This window comes from Eleginops maclovinus, chromosome 24 (genome assembly GCF_036324505.1).
Source record: "Eleginops maclovinus isolate JMC-PN-2008 ecotype Puerto Natales chromosome 24, JC_Emac_rtc_rv5, whole genome shotgun sequence".
Classification (NCBI taxonomy): domain Eukaryota; kingdom Metazoa; phylum Chordata; class Actinopteri; order Perciformes; family Eleginopidae; genus Eleginops; species Eleginops maclovinus.
The window spans coordinates 9,232,193-9,249,425 of NC_086372.1; the positions used below are offsets into that span (position 1 = coordinate 9,232,193).

The 17,233-nt window shown below is 42.8% G+C and overlaps 2 protein-coding genes across 5 annotated transcripts in view; both read left to right on the forward strand.

The window, feature by feature from the left end:
* Positions 1–4,934, forward strand: part of LOC134861015 (collagen alpha-1(VIII) chain-like) — a 52,863-nt gene extending 47,929 nt beyond the window's left edge. For both annotated transcript variants that reach the window (XM_063877975.1, XM_063877974.1), the window contains 2 exons: positions 1,048–1,348; positions 1,872–4,934. In XM_063877975.1, coding sequence (XP_063734045.1) covers positions 1,051–1,348; positions 1,872–3,799 — 2,226 coding nt within the window. In that variant the 5' untranslated portion in view covers positions 1,048–1,050 and the 3' untranslated portion in view covers positions 3,800–4,934. The remainder of the gene's footprint in view (positions 1–1,047; positions 1,349–1,871) is intronic.
* Positions 4,935–5,609: 675 nt separating this feature from the next.
* LOC134861086 (protein jagunal homolog 1-B-like) lies at positions 5,610–9,434 on the forward strand. Of its 3 annotated transcripts, none has more exons than XR_010165362.1 (5): positions 5,610–6,253; positions 6,447–6,519; positions 6,599–7,039; positions 7,375–7,432; positions 8,221–9,434. XR_010165362.1 is itself a non-coding variant. In XM_063878094.1 (3 exons), exons 1-3 carry the CDS (start codon positions 6,087–6,089, stop codon positions 6,986–6,988), a joined length of 630 nt encoding a protein of 209 aa, XP_063734164.1. In that variant the 5' UTR covers positions 5,611–6,086; the 3' UTR covers positions 6,989–7,458. The 3 variants fall into 3 exon arrangements, 1 of the variants encoding a protein (XP_063734164.1); XR_010165364.1 differs by having other exon boundaries at positions 7,375–7,427; XM_063878094.1 differs by lacking the exon at positions 8,221–9,434 and having other exon boundaries at positions 5,611–6,253; positions 6,599–7,458.
* Positions 9,435–17,233: the final 7,799 nt, after the last annotated feature.

Consider the following 17,233-nt stretch of genomic DNA (forward strand, 5'->3'; position numbering starts at 1 on the left):
TATACCACACTTATTGCACCGATGAACTAAACGCATTAGGAAGTCTGCTGAAAGTATCGCACAGCCAGGCACTATAGTTTGCTTTTTTAACGATTGCCCAGAAAAATGTGAGCAAGTCTGACTTCCAAAATCTTTGATCTCTTGGTACTGTTTCAGGGCACACAAACGGCACAGCGCAGGAAAACATACATCCAACTATCCCTGTTTGTTTCCACACTGTGCTCTTGGCAGCACTTTGCCAATCCCTTTAGCGCAGACATGTTTAAAGGATTATGTTCAGAACTGACCACCTCCCCCGCCGGGCCCCTTAATTACGATCTGTGTTTTAGCAGCAAGCGCTTTGTGTAATTCACCTCAAGGATATGAGGCCCTGAGGCTTTTACAGAGTGTGTTTGAATAGATGTGTAAACAAAGGGAGAGAAGGAGCACAGCGTTGCAGGGCTTTTGCTTCTTATTTTGATTTGACCACTGTGGGCTTCATCATTTCTTGACTCAGCTGTGTGACGGAGAGCACAGCCTGCTGGTGGGGGGCGAACGCGAAGGCAGCCTTTCAGTTAGACGGTGTGTGTACAGTATACATTTTAGAGGTGTTCGCAGCTTCTTCCCCGACTCGTATTACTTCCTGTAGAATAAATGTAGCTTAATTTAAACGCAGACTTCAACAATTTCTATTAAAGCTGAAATTGGTAGCTTTATTTAAGGATGTTGTCTCATGCCCTACAGTCAGGATATTGTAACAGTGTCATCAAATGTTAACAGAGTTATTGATAAAGCTGAAAACTGGAGATTTAAGAACACAGTTGCGCAATGTGCTTTGCGTCTTTGTAGGACCTATGATGTCACAGTGGTGTCATCAGGGTGATACTGGTTTTGGTATTTATTGACTGCAAATGTATACCAGCTTTGTAAAGATCTAACATAACACTATCCTGTTGCACTATTGGAAGTCATTTAGAATCTGAACACTGTTTATGTCAGAGCTGCTCGAAAACCTTCCTGTATTCACTGTGTTGCAATTTATTACTTTTCCTTTCTTCTCCACTGCAGAAAATGGCAGCTGTACCCCTCCACACTTTCTATGTACTCATCACCGTGTTCCAGCTGTGCTTATTACACCAGGCCAACTGCGGGGCTTATTACGGACCTAAACAGCCCCCTCCGCAGCCCCCGCCCCAGCCCCAGCCCTTGCCACAGTATAACGATGGGTTTCCTCAGCAGCAGTTTTTGGGGAACGAGATGCCACACCTGCCTTATGGCCAAGAAGGGCCATTACAGCCTCAGTATGGGAAAGAGCTTCCTCCACTGCCTTTACAAAAGGGCATAGAGAGGCCTCTGAGTGCAGGCAAAGGTAAGGTTAGGTTAATACATGCCAGTTAAGCTATATACACCTTAGCTGGAATATCAGAAAGACACTTTAGGTTGATTGATGGACAGATTTCCTGATAAGAAAATGTTTACCTTTTTAAAGACGTCTTTAAATCGCATCATCTGAAATAAATGACCTCCACTGATGGGGCACCTGTACAGCGATGGCACAGACATAACTGCATCACACAACAATAAACATCTAAATATGTACCACTGGTTACAAACAGGCAAGAACAGACACACTATTTTGTGCCGCTGTAGTGTGGATATTGATGCGTCTATAGAATGCTTAGCGCAGGCGCAACATGTCTGTCTTTATAGTATGACCATTCCACGGGATCACCACATCCCACGCATTTTGCATGCTTACATGCTGAAACCCTCACTGGTCTGGATATGTGATCGTACATAATGTGATGGCTGTGTGACGGTAGTCTTTCATTGATCAGTGGGGATTCATCTGATCAGAACATTATCTACCAACTGCTCCCTTGTGTCTACAGGCCAAACATTCTTCAGAGGGGCGAAAGGCCCTCCTCCATCCCGTGCTGTTGAAGGTCTCAGAGAGGGACCACAAGGAATTCAGGGCCCCCCAGGACCACAAGGCCCCCAAGGGCTGCCAGGCCAGGCATTGCCAGGGCTACCAGGAAAGCCTGGCCCGCCCGGTCCTCAAGGATACCCAGGACTCGGTAAACCTGGCATGCCAGGATTGCCAGGAAAACCCGGAGGGCCTGGATTACCAGGACCTAAAGGTGACCTTGGTTCTAACGGTGGTGGAGGACCATCTGGACTTCCTGGGCCTCCTGGGCGCCCAGGTCCACCTGGACTCCCAGGGATTTCAAAACCAGGAGGTCAGGGGCTGCCAGGCCAGCTGGGTCCTCTAGGGGGACCTGGCCATAAAGGTCCACCTGGGCTTCCTGGTCCTACAGGTCCCAAGGGAGACAGAGGATACGGTCAACCTGGTTTACCAGGTTTGAAAGGCCCTAGTGGACCACCAGGTCCACCTGGAAATGCGGGCGGCCCCGGGATCGGCAAACCAGGCTTGAACGGTGTCCCCGGACAACCTGGAATACCAGGAAAAACCGGTCCTCCTGGAGAGTCAGGACTGGCAGGGCCACCTGGTGAAAGAGGCCAACCGGGACCATCAGGCTTGCCAGGAGTTGGAAAACCCGGAAAGGATGGTTTTAGAGGACAGCCAGGCCCCCCCGGAGGGAAAGGCGAATCTGGCCCTCCCGGTTTACCAGGGGGTCCAGGCATGCCAGGTTATGGTAAACCAGGGTTTCCGGGACCCAAGGGTCACATTGGACATGGTGGTCTTCCCGGACCTCCTGGCCTCAAAGGAGACAAAGGTCACGGAGGTCTTCCAGGGGTTATCGGTCCCACCGGTCCTAGTGGAATGCCCGGCCCACCGGGACCAATAGGGACTCCTGGTAGTCTCGGGTTCCCGGGGCAAAAGGGAGAGGATGGATTTGCGGGACAAAAAGGAAATCCAGGAACAAAGGGTGACACAGGCCCCCATGGTCTACCGGGACAGCCAGGTTTGTCAGGCGGGGAAGGACAACCAGGGTCGAGAGGTTTTCAAGGGCCTATCGGCCCTAAAGGAGAAGCCGGTGTTAGGGGTTCACCCGGTACCTCTGGCGGTGCAGGGTTAACTGGACCAAGAGGAGAGGCGGGGCAAACTGGAGGGAAAGGCTACCAGGGACCACAAGGTATCCCAGGGCTTACAGGACCAGGGGGACCACTCGGACCTCCCGGGATGCCGGGGCAAAAAGGTGAAACGGGCCTACCAGGTAAACCGGGCTATTCTGGTGAAGGAAAGCTAGGACCCGCCGGTCATTTTGGTCCTCAAGGTAACCCCGGGCCAAGCGGCCCACCCGGACTTCCAGGACAACAGGGCCAACCCGGACCCCCCGGTCCTCCGGGGCTGCCCGCCACATCTCCTGACATCGGACAGATCCTCCCCGTGACCGGCCCGTACCCTGGCACAAAACAAGGTTACAAGAAAAACGGAGGCGACGTAGGCGGAAACGGCGTCGAGATGCCCGCGTTCACAGCAAAGCTCACTACTCCGTTCCCGCCTGTAGGATCTCCCGTCATCTTTGACAAACTCCTGCACAATGGAAATCAGAACTACAACCCCCAAAATGGTGTTTTTACCTGTAGCGTACCGGGGGTCTACTATTTTGCTTACCACGTCCACTGCAAAGGGGGTAACGTGTGGGTAGCACTGACGAAGAACAACGAGCCAGTAATGTACACGTACGACGAATACTCAAAGGGCTTGCTGGATCAGGCATCGGGGAGCGCAGTCCTCCCGTTACGACAGGGAGACACGGTGCACATGCAGCTGCCGTCCGACCAGGCCTCGGGACTTTACGCCGGTCAATATGTCCACTCTACGTTTTCCGGCTTCTTATTGTACCCGATGTAAAAAATGGCAACAAGAATGACACATTCATGATGATTTTCACCATGTTTGTAGTAAAACTACTATAGTCTTAAAGGTACCATGTGGGTCTGGGTAAAAGGTTTACAATCAGTGTCGGCAGGATACATGTTTGAGATAAAGTAACAACATACTCCATTGGATTTGTCTTTGCATTTCATTCATGACATTCACCAACGGAGCCTGTTAAAGTTGTGCGGTTATTGAACGACGACCAGAGTATTTCCATTGTATAAATACATCTGGTCCTCGTCTCGTATATCCAAGAGGTGTCGGAGAACAGCGGTAAAAAATGAACCTCAAAATATGTCGATCGTCATAGTTATCGTACGTTTACATTGTGCATTTATTCTTATATCCATCTACACACAATATATCAGTGTTCTCGTCAGGGCCTGGCAATTCCTGAAGGAGTAAGGCTTCAAGTGGTATTAACTTTCCTCTCATTTTTCGCTGCATACTGGGCACATAAGAACATATCGGTTTTGATGTACAATGACTTCACTTGGGTAATCATACAATTATTAAGTTATTGAAAGTCTTTTTATGTTAGTTTGAGAAATGTTAAGGTATTAATTTGACAGTAAAATAAGAAGAACTATGTGGTAATTGTTTTATTCAATTTCATATCCTCTCTGTTTGTCCAAAGGCAGAAGAAATATCCTGGATTATTTGCTTTTGACCAATCCATGTCATGATTTGTGTTAGTCTTTTGTCTGACATCAGTTCTTTAAAAGGTTTTTGTCACTTTGTCAGTACTCTCTGTAATTTATTTGTTTGACTACTGAGTATTTGGGATTGTATTAATTTGTGTGTTGACATTAAATGGTGGAATTAATTTGAAGATGCAGATCATAAATGTTCTGTGGCCAAACATAAAACAAAAATATAAATATATATATTTTCCATACCCAATCAAATCATTTGTCAGTTTATTTTTTTATTTGTCCTTTATTTCTTTAAACTGTGCCTTTTTTTTTTTACGTCATTCTTATTTTTTCTTACCTACTTTAATTTCAGTTGGACAATGGTGAGCATTAAATGGGAAACTGCCTTGAATATGTGAATTGTGTTGCTTTGATTGAAAATTGTTCAAATAAAAAAACATTTGTCCCGACAATTGTTTTGTCAGCTCGAACATTATTCTCACAAATAACTTCAGTTTAGTTGTTTAGTATAAAATGGCACAACAGATCACAGAAATATCAAAGGGTCATTACTCTAATAATGTTATATGGCCACATATTGGTCAGATATCTAGGATAAAATGACTTTTATAACTAAACCCAGCTGATAAAAGGCCTCAGAGCTGGGAACTGAATACTACAGTATGTTTTGCTAAAGAAATTCAACTGTTTAGATATTCTCTGTTGTAAGTATAAGCCATGCATTAAAAATAATGTCTGGGTAAAAGTAGACCAAAAGTACAGATTTCTCATTTTGCAGAAGCATGAAGGTGCTACCAGTTTAAACTAATATACACAAATGAATATATAATGTATTTGTTGGCATAAGTTGTATACATCATGTACATTTGCAATGTAAATGGAGTCGTCAAATAAACATATAGTAGTTTATAATAATATTTTCCTCTTAAATATAGTGTAAGGGTATAGTGTATTTTGTAAAATAAAATAAAAGCAAGTACCACGACATTAACTGTGTGGAGAAGAAGACGTTTGGTGCCCTCTGCTGGAACCTCCACGTATGAGAAGGAACGGGAACCTGCGAGATAACGCGAGAAAGGGTCTGGCCAATCAGAGGTTGACACGTCATGCTGACTGTGCCTCTGCCTCTTCCGGCCTACATGGATCTAGTCATCTCGCACGTCTCCCTGATTTGGCCGGCATATTTATGATTTCTGCTTTATTAACAACGTCGATAAAAAGTAAGTGCTATGATTTAATCTCTAATAACTGTCGACTTATGTTACGTGAAGGTTTGGCGTCTTGGCTTCCCATTTATCTCACCGTATGACTTGCTAACAGTTAGCTTGTTAGCATAGCACTGCATCAATTTATACCTGCTGCCACTGATTTGAATGAACCTGCAAACCGTACTAATCGCGCCGTAGGTGAGATAAGGCTTTTTGTGTTTATGCTAAAATCATTGAAGTGCAGGTCCACTCACTGGCGACTTTATTAGGTGCACTGATTCAACTCCTGATTAACTCAAATATTTAATCAGCCATGGTCACATCAACTGGTCCGTGGCTGAATCAAATAACAGTTTCTCACACTAACACATTCCTGCTATCCCGTCTACAGTAAACATGTATGTGTCTGCTCTTTTAAATGCGTTACAACACAATGATGTTATACTTGTTACATTTTGCTTCAAGATTTCCACTATGGCTTCTCGAGAAGGTCCAAGAGCATCAGGCACGGATGGCAGTGACTTTCAGCACCGAGAACGTGTCGCCTCGCACTACCAGATGAGGTTTGTTCTTTAACAACTGAAGTATCTTTGTGAGAAATGTGAGATGGATCCCAACCTGCAACTAGTGAAATGCAACTGTCCCTGCGCTTTGATGTATAAGTGACTTCAGTTCATAATTCTAGGAGTTCTATATTTGTTGGCTAAATGTTTGAAAAATGTTCATAAACTCAGTTTGCGACTGTACCCCTAACAGCGTTGCCCTGAAGTCTGAAATCCGTAAACTCAACATCGTCCACGTCCTGATCTGGGTCCTGACGGCAGCTCAGGTAATAAACAAATCCTTTTGAACAGATAGTTTATTGGAATAAAGCCCGAGCTGATTGTGCATTGTGGTCCTCTTGTCAGGTGATAGTGAGCCAGCTGAGCCTGGTGTCCCACAAGGTGGTTGCCTCTCCATACCAGTGGGAGTACCCCTACCTGCTGAGCATAATTCCCACAGTCTTCAGCTTCTCGGCGCTGCCCCGCAACAACATAAGCTACTTGGTGGTCTCCATGATCAGCGGCGGGCTATTCTGCGTGGCCCCTCTGATCTACGGCAGCATGGAAATGTTCCCCGTGGCACAGCAGCTGTACCGGCACGGCAAATCGTACCGCTTCATCTTCGGCTTCTCCGCCGTGACCGTCATGTACCTGGTGATCATCATCGCCGTGCAGGTGCACGCCTGGCAGATCTACTACAGCAAGAAGCTGCTGGACCAGTGGTTCACCAGCACGCAGGACAAGAAGAAGAAATGAGTCTACGCTCGGGAGATTTGCAGAACGATCCGAGAGAAGAGACTCTCAGAAGTATTCATCTTCTTTTTTACATTTATACTTGACAGTGAGGGTCATTGTTGATATAAAAATAAATCACTCTGCACATAAAGGATTAAGGGTGGAGTCCCCCCCCCCCCCCTAGATGTGAGACTGCCTTCCTCTTTACACTTACATGGCCTTTCCACTGCTGGTATAGAGTTGTGGCTTATATTGCAAAGTTAAAACATTTAACTTTGACCTTTGACCTTCAGAGTCCATGCAGCGTTTTCTCCCAACGTCTCTCCGGTCACTCCACCCTTAATCCTCCTTGCGTTACAGCACTGAAAACACTGTAAACGCTTTGTGTTTGTACCTCGTTTTTTCAGGTACCGACAGTGTAAACACAGCAGGTCTATCTGGAAGGAAACTGTGATCACATGTAAGGTAAAAATAAATGGGACTATAAAATCGGTTGTGGGCTTTTTTGCACTCGCGGTTATCAAAGGTCGGGTTTCCACTCAGGTGCTTTTTGTTCTGTCGCTGGTGCAAACATGTCTATGTCCTGTCCTTGTTTGTTTTTGCAACACGTGTGTGTGTGTGTGTGTGTGTGTGTGTGTGTGTAAAACAATACACAGGGGTTGTCAAACAAAGCACCTTTGGTCTAAGCAGTAATGCTTCTTCAAGATGATGCTTCTTCATCATTTTAGACTCATAAATTCACTACATAGCAATCCCTCAGGGGAAAAAATGATAGCATTGAAAACATTTTGGATAAGTGATTAATAATCAGCTGTACATTAACTGTCAGTTGTTACCTCATGTTCATTATAATCGTCTTCTAAAATGTACCCATTTAAAACCTTCATTTGATGAAATGAAACATTACCAAATATTTTAAGAACATTACATTTCATAAAGTTGAAAGCCCCCCCAAAGTATCAGCAGAATGTTTCTCAATAAATACTATTTGTTTAATGTACGTTATTTGATTTCACTTCAATAGGACAAACTGAAAACATGACCCTTGATTGAAATAGAGATCTGTTATTGGTGAGGAATGGCATTAAATTACATAAAACACTTTTCAATATATTTTACAAAAACTTAGAGAAAAGACACCAAATATTCCAGCAGATTGAACAGTGTCACTGCATGAATGAACAAACTCCTTTTGCACACTGTCCAAGAGGAGTGATCGGAGTAGGTATTAATCCCCTGTACCTTTCCACCAGCGGGTCCTCCGGGCGCCAGCCGACACAGCAGGTCAAGATCCAGCACGCTCCGTTCCTCATCGGCCGCCTCACAGCTTCCACTTGACTTTCCTGATTTTGTGAATGTGTTCAAAATGTAATTCCCTTTGCAGTAAAACATGTAACCTTAACAATGACAGCTGTCTGAAGATGTTGAACCTGATATCATTACTTTATGGTATTTCTTCAAATACTTTGGACTACTTTAGTATGTTTGGGTTTTTGAGGAGGACTTGGTTGTTTTAACTGATATTTCCTACATACTATGTTTGCGATGTACACCACAGTATATTTGTTAATGACTTTGTTAACATACTATCTGTGATGGAAACTTCTGAAGTATTATTATATATTTAATGACGATGGCTTACAGCTGATCAAAACCCCAAAATCAGTATATCAGAAAATTAGAATATTACATAAGACCAATAAAAAACACAACAGTTTTTAATAGAACAATGTCATAATGTTCATGTGTATGCACTCAGGACTTGGTTGCGCCTCCTTTTGCATGAATTACTGCATCAATGCAACGTGGAATCAGCCTGTGGCACTGCTGAGGTGTTATGGAAGCCCAGGTTGCTTTGATAGCTCGTCTGCTTTTTTGGGTCTCGTGTCTCTCACCTCCCTCTTGACAATACCCCGTAGATTCTCTATAAGGTTCAGGTCAGGCCAATTTGCTGACCTATCGTAATCATAACCAGTTCTGAGTACTTTTGGCAGTGTGGGCAGGTGCCAAGTCCTGCTGGAAAATGAAATCAGCATCTCCATAAAGCTTGTCAGAAGAAGGGCGCATGAAGTGCCCTGAAACTTCCTGGTAGACGGCTGCGTTGACCTTTGACTTGAGAAAACACAGTGGACCAACACCAGCAGAGGACATTACCCCCCAAACCATCAGTGACTGGAAACTGGACTCTCTAGACCCTCCTTGTGGGGGCTGTCTTCTGGAAAACTGTCAAGTCAGCAGTCATCCCCGTGATTGGGACGCCTACTGAACCAGATTGAGGAACCATTTAAAGGCTCAGGAATCCTTTGCAGGTGTTTTGAGTTAATTAGCTGATTAGAGTGACACTGAGTCTACAGCATTGAGTATATATATACACAGTATAGTTTCACAATATGCTCATTTTCTGAGGTACTGATTTTTGTGTTGTTTTGTATCAACATCAAGACAAATAAAGGCTTGAAATATTTCACTTTGTGTGTAATGAATCCATATACTATATGAGTTTAATTCTTTTAACTGACTGAATGAAATAAATGAACTTTTCCACGATATTCTAATTTATTGAGATGCACCTGTAAGTAGTATGGCACAACCTCTTCCTGTGGGGAGTAAAGCCAGTGCACCATGGTGTCACATGAAGTAGCCTGCCACCCCATTAACTGGCCTCATTTCTAAAACACGTGTCCTTAGATGCTTCTCTACTTCCGTTTATTTCCTGGTTCCATCTTTGATTATAGCACCTGGTGTGATTGTGTGTATAGGAGGAGTTGCATCAGATTACGTTTTTCTTTATTAGCAGAAGCTAAAGGAAAGGGCACTGGTGATACCTTCATTATATTATTCTGGAACCCACTCAAGTATATGCAGTGGCAAGTGAGCAGCAGACCCAAGGTGCTAATTAGGCTGAATGAGTGGCAGCTGTGTGTGTTGGAGCAGCTCTCGAATTGTTTGCGCATGTTGGATGCTACTCAGAAGATGCTACCAAAGAGGATCCCGTTTTGGTTAGTAATTCATTATATTGAGTAATGGCAAGGAGCGTGTTACAACTCCCTGAGGTAAATGATGAACTGCTTATTATGACACTAATGTATTTGGTTATACTGGGTGGATATCAGCCGCTGCTTTGCTTTTAGCTTTGCTCTTATCTGTCTGTGCGTTTAGCCGTTTTAGCTTTAGTGTGGTATTTCGAATTTAGAGTATTTTTTATTTGTGATAAGGGTCCCCCCTTACATAAAACATATAATCTTTGATAAGGGTCCCCCCCTTACGTAAATCATGTATTCTTTGATAAGGGTCCCCCCCCTTACGTAAAACACATAATCTTTGATAAGGGTCCCCCCCCCTTACGTAAAACATATAATCTTTGATAAGGGTCCCACCCCTTACGAGAAACATATAATCTATGATAAGGGTCCCCCCCCCCTTACGTAAAACATATAATCTTTGATAAGGGTCCCCCCTTACGTGAAAATCATCTTTTTGATAAGGGTCCCCCCTTACCTGAAAATCATCTGTTTTGATAAGGGTCCCCCCTTACGTGAAAATCATCTGTTTTGATAAGGGTCCCCCCTTACGTGAAAGGGTCCCCCCTTACGTGAAAATCATCTGTTTTGATAAGGGTCCCCCCCTTACGTAAAAATCATCTGTTTTGATAAGGGTCCCCCCTTACCTGAAAATCATCTGTTTTGATAAGGGTCCCCCCTTACCTGAAAATCATCTGTTTTGATAAGGGTCCCCCCTTACGTGAAAATCATCTGTTTTGATAAGGGTCCCCCCTTACGTGAAAGGGTCCCCCCTTACGTGAAAATCATCTGTTTTTGATAAGGGTCCCCCCCTTACCTGAAAATCATCTGTTTGATAAGGGTCCCCCCTTACGTAAAAATCATCTGTTTTGATAAGGGTCCCCCCTTACGTAAAAAATCATCTGTTTTGATAAGGGACCCCCCTTACGTAAAAATCATCTGTTTTGATAAGGGTCCCCCCACGAAAAAAACATCTTTTTGATTAAGGGGCCCCCCCTTTCGTTAAAAAACATTTTTTTGATAAAGGGGCCCCCCTTTGTGAAAATTTATTTTTTTTGATAAGGGTCCCCCCCTTTCGTTTAAAATCATCCTTTTTTTAAGGGGGGCCCCCCTTTCTTAAAAAAAAACTGTTTTTATAAAGGGGGCCCCCCACGTGAAAATCAACTGTTTTGTAAGGGGCCCCCCACTTTAAAATCATCCCTTTTGAAAAGGGTTCCCCCCCTTCCCTGAAAATCATCTGTTTTGAAAGGGTCCCCCCCTTTCGTGAAAATTATCTTTTTTTGAAAAGGGCCCCCCCTTACGTAAAAACCTTTTTTGAAAAAATAAGGTCCCCCCTTAGTAAAAAAACCCTCTTTTGTAAGGGTCCCCCCCCGTTAAAAAACAACTGTTTTTTAAAAAGGGTTTCCCCCCCTTTCGTGAAAAAATCTTTTTTGAAAAGGGCCCCCCCTTTCCCGAAAAACATTTTTTTTATAAGGGTCCCCCCCTTTTTAAAAATCATCTGTTTTGTAAGGGGGCCCCCCCTTTCTAAAAAAACATCGTTTTTATAAGGGGGCCCCCCACTGAAAATTCATCTGTTTTTTAAAAGGGGCCCCCTTACGTAAAAAACATCTTTTTATAAAAGGGGCCCCCCTTAGTAAAATCAATCCCTTTTTTTTTTAAAGGGGCCCCCCCCCCCTGAAATTTAACTTTTTTGGGTAAGGGGCCCCTTACCCTAAAAATCATCTTTTTGATAAAGGGGCCCCCCAAGTAAAAACATCTGTTTTTTATAAGGGTCCCCTTACGTGAAAATTTACTGTTTTTGGGTTAAAAGGGGCCCCCCCTTTGTAAAATATCTGTTTTTTTTAAGGGCCCCCCCTTTCGTTAAAGTCATCCCTTTTTTGAAAAAGGGTTCCCCCCCCTTTCCTTTTTAAAACATCTGTTTTTTTAAGGGTCCCCCCTTCGTGAAAGTCCCTTGTTTTTATAAAGGGCCCCCCTTTCGTAAAAATATTTTTTTGATAAGGGGGCCCCCCTTTGTTTAAGTCACTTTTTGTAAGGGTCCCCCCCTTGGAAAATTTATCTTTTTTTTAAGGGGCCCCCCTTTCGTAAAAATCTTTTTTGGGAAAAGGGGCCCCCCCTTAAGTAAAATCAAAAAGTTTTGATTAAAGGGGCCCCCCCTTTCGTAAAAACATTGTTTTTTTAAGGGTCCCCCTTTCGGAAAGTCATTTTTTTGATAAGGGTCCCCCCCACGAAAAAATTGTTTTTTTTAAAGGGGCCCCCCCTTTGTGAAAAATCATTTTTTTTTTTTGTAAAGGGGCCCCCCCTTTCCTGAAAAAAATCTGTTTTTTATAAGGGGCCCCCCCTTTCGTAAAATCAACTGTTTTTTAAAGGGTCCCCCCCTTTCGTTAAAGTAAACTTTGTTGATAAAAGGGCCCCCCCTTAAACCCGAAATCATTTTGTTTTTTATAAGGGTCCCCCTTACGTGAAAAATCATTGTTTTGATAAGGGTCCCCCCCTTTCGTTAAAGTATCTGTTTTGATAAGGGCCCCCCTTTGTTAAAGCATTGTTTTTTATAAGGGTCCCCCCTTCGTAAAAATTTATTGTTTTTTAAGGGGCCCCCCCTTCCCGAAAAAATTCTTTTGAAAGGGTTTCCCCCCTTTCCCGAAAATCATCTTTTTGATAAGGGTCCCCCCTTACGTGAAAAAATCTGTTTTTATAAATTTCCCCCTTTTCGTGAAAGTCTCTGTTTTTTATAAGGGTTTTCCCCCTACGTTTAAAATCATTTTTTGATAAGGGGCCCCCCCCTTTCCCTTTTTTTTATCTGTTTTGATAAGGGGGCCCCCCCCTTTCCGAAAAAATTTCTTTTGAAAGGGGCCCCCCAAAATGGAAAAACACTCCCCCTTTTTTAAGGGTTTCCCCCCTTTCCCCGAAAAAAAATTTTTTTGATAAGGGGCCCCCCTTTTCTTAAAATCATCTTTTTGATAAGGGTCCCCCCCACTAAAAAAAAATTTTTTGTTTATAAGGGGGCCCCCTTTCGTAAAAAAAAACCCGTTTTGATAAGGGTCCCCCCACGTTTAAAAAACAACTTTTTGATAAAGGGCCCCCCCAAGTTAAAAAAACATTTTGTTTGATAAAGGGGCCCCCTTAGTGAAAATCTTTTTGATAGGGTCCCCCCTTTCGTAAAAAAACATCTTTGTTGATAAAGGGGCCCCCTTTTGTAAAAATATCTTTTTGTAAGGGTCCCCCCTTACTTTAAAATCATCTTTTTTATAAGGGGCCCCCCCTTAACCCTAAAAACATTTTGTTGATAAGGGGCCCCCCCCTTTCGTAAAAAAACATCGTTTTGATAAGGTCCCCCCCTTTCTTTAAAAAAAATCTTTTTTATTTAAGGGGGCCCCCCCTTTCTAAAAATCATCTTTGTTGGAAAAAAGGGGCCCCCCTTTTACGAAAAATATCTGTTTTGATAAAGGGGGCCCCCCAAAAGAAAAAAAATCCTTTTTTATAAGGGTCCCCCCCCCCGAGAAATATCTTTTTTTATAAGGGTCCCCCCTTACTTAAAAAACATCTTTTTGATAAGGGGTTTTCCCCCCAAAGTAAAAAAAATCTGTTTTTGTAAGGGTTTCCCCCCCTTTCGTGAAAATCCTCTTTTTTATAAGGGTCCCCCCCTTTCTAAAAACATTTGTTTTGTTTAAGGGGCCCCCCCTTACTAAAAATTCCCTTTTTATAAGGGCCCCCCTTTCGTAAAATTATCGTTTTTTATAAGGGGGCCCCCCTTACGTTTAAAAATCTTTTTGATAAGGGTCCCCCCTTTCGTAAAAAAATTTTTTGATAAGGGTCCCCCCTTTCGTAAAAATCATCTTTTTTGATAAGGGGCCCCCCCACCCTTTAAAAAACATCTGTTTTGTTAAAGGGGCCCCCCTTCCCTAAAAAAATTGTTTTGATAAGGGGGCCCCCCCTTTTTTAAAAATACTTTTTATAAGGGTCCCCCCCCCTTTTGTAAAAAACTTTTTTTTGATAAGGGTCCCCCCTTACGTGAAAATCAAACTTTTTGATAAGGGGGCCCCCCCCTTTCGTGGGAAAAACTCTTTTTTTTAAGGGTTTCCCCCCTTTCCCGAAAACAAACTTTGTTGATAAAGGGGCCCCCCCTTTCTTAAAAAAAATCTTTTTGATAAAGGTTTTCCCCCCTTTTTTAAAAAAAAACTGTTTTTATAAGGGGCCCCCCCCCGTTTAAAAATCATCTTTTTGATAAGGGGCCCCCCTTACGTAAAAAAACATCTTTTTTTTTTTTTTTGAAATAAAAAGGGTTCCCCCCCCTTTCGTTAAAATAACTTTTTTGATAAGGGTCCCCCCCTTTTCCTAAAATCATCGTTTTTGATAAGGGTCCCCCCCTTTCGTAAAAATCTTTTTTTTGAAAAGGGGGCCCCCCAGTGAAAACCCTCTTTTTTTATAAAGGGGCCCCCCCCTTTCGTTAAAATAACTGTTTTTGATAAGGGCCCCCCCTTATTAAAGTTTATCTGTTTTTATAAGGGTCCCCCTTACCCAAAAACATTGTTTTGATAAGGTCCCCCCCCCAAACCCTGAAAATATTTTTTGAAAGGGTCCCCCCTTCGAAAAAACATCTGTTTTGATAAGGGGCCCCCCTTTTCGTAAAAATCCTCTCTTTTGATAAGGGTCCCCCCCTTTCGTAAAATATCTTTTTGATAAGGGTCCCCCCTTAAGTAAAAAACAACTGTTTTGATAAGGGGCCCCTTCGTTAAAACATTTTTTGATAAGGGCCCCCCCTTTCGTGAAAAAACCTCTTTTTTATAAGGGTCCCCCCTTTGAAAAAACTCTTTTGGGTAAAGGGGCCCCCCTTAAAGTAAAAATCATCTTTTTTATAAGGGTCCCCCCCTTAAAGTAAAATATCTTTTTGATAAGGCCCCCCTTTTGTAAAAAAAACATCTTTTTTTTAAGGGTCCCCCCCTTTTTGTAAAAAATCATCTTTTTTGGTTAAAGGGGCCCCCCCAAAGTAAAAAACATCTTTTTTATAAGGGGCCCCCTTATGTAAAAAACATCTTTTTGAAGGGTCCCCCCTTACGTAAAAAACACTTTTTTATAAGGGTCCCCCTTCGTGAAAATACTTTTTGGGGTCCCCCTTTGTAAAAAAAAAATTTTTGATAAGGGGCCCCCCCCCGTAAAAAACATTTTTTGATAAGGGTTTTCCCCCCTTTCGTAAAAACAAACTGTTTTGATAAGGGCCCCCCTTAGTGAAAATCATTTTTTAAAAAAGGGCCCCCCCTTTCGGGAAAAATCATCTTTTTGATAAGGGGGCCCCCCCTTTCGAAAAATCATCTGTTTTTTATAAAAGGGGCCCCCCCTTTCGTTAAAAAATCTTTTTGATAAAGGTTTCCCCTTTCGGGAAAAAAAACACTTTTTTTATAAGGGTTCCCCCCTTACTAAAATTCAACTTTTTTATAAGGGTCCCCCTTTTCGAAAAAAACATCTTTTTTATAAGGGTCCCCCCCTTTCGTGGGAAAAAACCCTCTTTTTTTTTATAAGGTCCCCCCCCTTTCTTAAAAAACTTTTTTTTGATAAGGGTTCCCCCCTTTAAGTAAAAAAACATCTTTTTTTAAGGGGCCCCCCCTTTCGTAAAAAAACATCTTTTTGATTTAAGGTCCCCCCTTACGTAAAAAACAACTTTTGGTTTAAAAGGGGCCCCCCCTTTCGTTTAAAATCATCTTTTTGAAAGGGGCCCCCCCTTCCCTAAAAAACAAACTTTTTGATAAGGGTCCCCCCCATGTAAAAAAATCTTTTAGTAGGGTCCCCCCCTTTCGTAAAAATTATCTTTTTGATAAGGGTTCCCCCCCTTTCTTAAAAACAAATTTTTTTGATTTAAGGGGCCCCCCTTTCTTAAAAAATCATCTGTTTTGATAAGGGTCCCCCCCCCGGGAAAAAAACATTGTTTTAAAAAGGGCCCCCCTTACGTAAAAATCAACTGTTTTGTAAGGGTCCCCCCAAGTGAAAATTATCTTTTTTATAAGGGGCCCCCCCTTTCCCGAAAATCATCTTTGTTTGGGTAAGGGGCCCCCCCCTTTCTTAAAAATTTAACTGTTTTGAAAGGGTCCCCCCCTTTTTTAAAAATCAACATTTTTATAAGGGGCCCCCCACGGAAAATTCATCTGTTTTTTTAAAGGGGCCCCCCTTTCGTGAAAATTCATTGTTTTGATAAGGGTCCCCCCCTTTCTTAAAACATCCCTTTTTTAAGGGGCCCCCCCCCTAAAAATCCTTTTTGATAAGGGGCCCCCTTATTAAAGTCATCTTTGTTATAAGGGGCCCCCTTACCCGAAAATCATCGTTTTTATTTGGGTCCCCCTTCCTTAAAAATCATTTTTGATAAGGGTCCCCCCTTTCGTGAAAATTATTTTTTGATTAAGGGGCCCCCCCTTTTCGTTTAAAGTATTGTTTTGATAAAGGGGCCCCCCCTTTCTTTTTTGTCAAGTTTTGATAAAAGGGGCCCCCCACTTTAAATCCCTTGTTTTGATTAAAGGGCCCCCCTTTCTTAAAAATCATCTGTTTTGAAAAGGGGGCCCCCCCTTTCGTTAAAGTCAATTTTTTTTGATAAGGTTTTTCCCCTTTCGTGAAAAACAAACTGTTTTGATAAGGGGCCCCCCCCTTTCGTGGAAAACATCTGTTTTGATTAAAGGGCCCCCCTTTCTTAAAAATCACGTTTTGAAAAAGGGGCCCCCCTTTTTTGTAAAAATCATCTGTTTTTTAAAAAGGGGCCCCCCCTTTCGTGAAAATCCTTTATGATAAGGGGGCCCCCCTTCCCCGAAATCATCCCTTTTTTGAAAAGGGTCCCCCCATTAAAAAACATTGTTTTTTTAAGGGCCCCCCCTTTCGTAAAAAACACTGTTTTTATAAGGGGGCCCCCCCTTAAAGTGAAAAACACGTTTTTTTGGGGCCCCCCCCTTCGTGAAAATATTTTTGTAAGGGGGCCCCCCTTTTTTAAAAATCATCTTTTTTATAAGGGTCCCCCCTACGTTTAAAAAGGGGTTTCCCTTTTTTGAAGGGCCCCCTCCCGAAAATCACTGTTTTGTAAGGGTCCCCCCCTTTCGGAAAAATCATCGTTTTGATAAAGGGCCCCCCCACGTGAAAAACTTTTTGAAAAAGGGCCCCCAAAAAAAAACCAATTTTGATAAGGGTCCCCCTTAAAGTTAAACCCCCCTTTTTGTAAGGGGGCCCCCCCCAAAAGGGAAAAAAAAATTTTTTGAAAGGGTTCCCCCCCCGTTAA

Excerpts from the sequence above, each read along its gene's own strand:
- LOC134861086 (XM_063878094.1), top strand. The coding sequence starts at position 6,087 with ATGTATGTGTCTGCTCTTTTAAATGCGTTACAACACAATGATGTTATA. Across the intron at positions 6,254-6,446 it reads GCCTCGCACTACCAGATGAG|CGTTGCCCTGAAGTCTGAAA; the intron begins GTTTGTTCTTTA and ends TACCCCTAACAG. Across the intron at positions 6,520-6,598 it reads GGGTCCTGACGGCAGCTCAG|GTGATAGTGAGCCAGCTGAG; the intron begins GTAATAAACAAA and ends TCCTCTTGTCAG.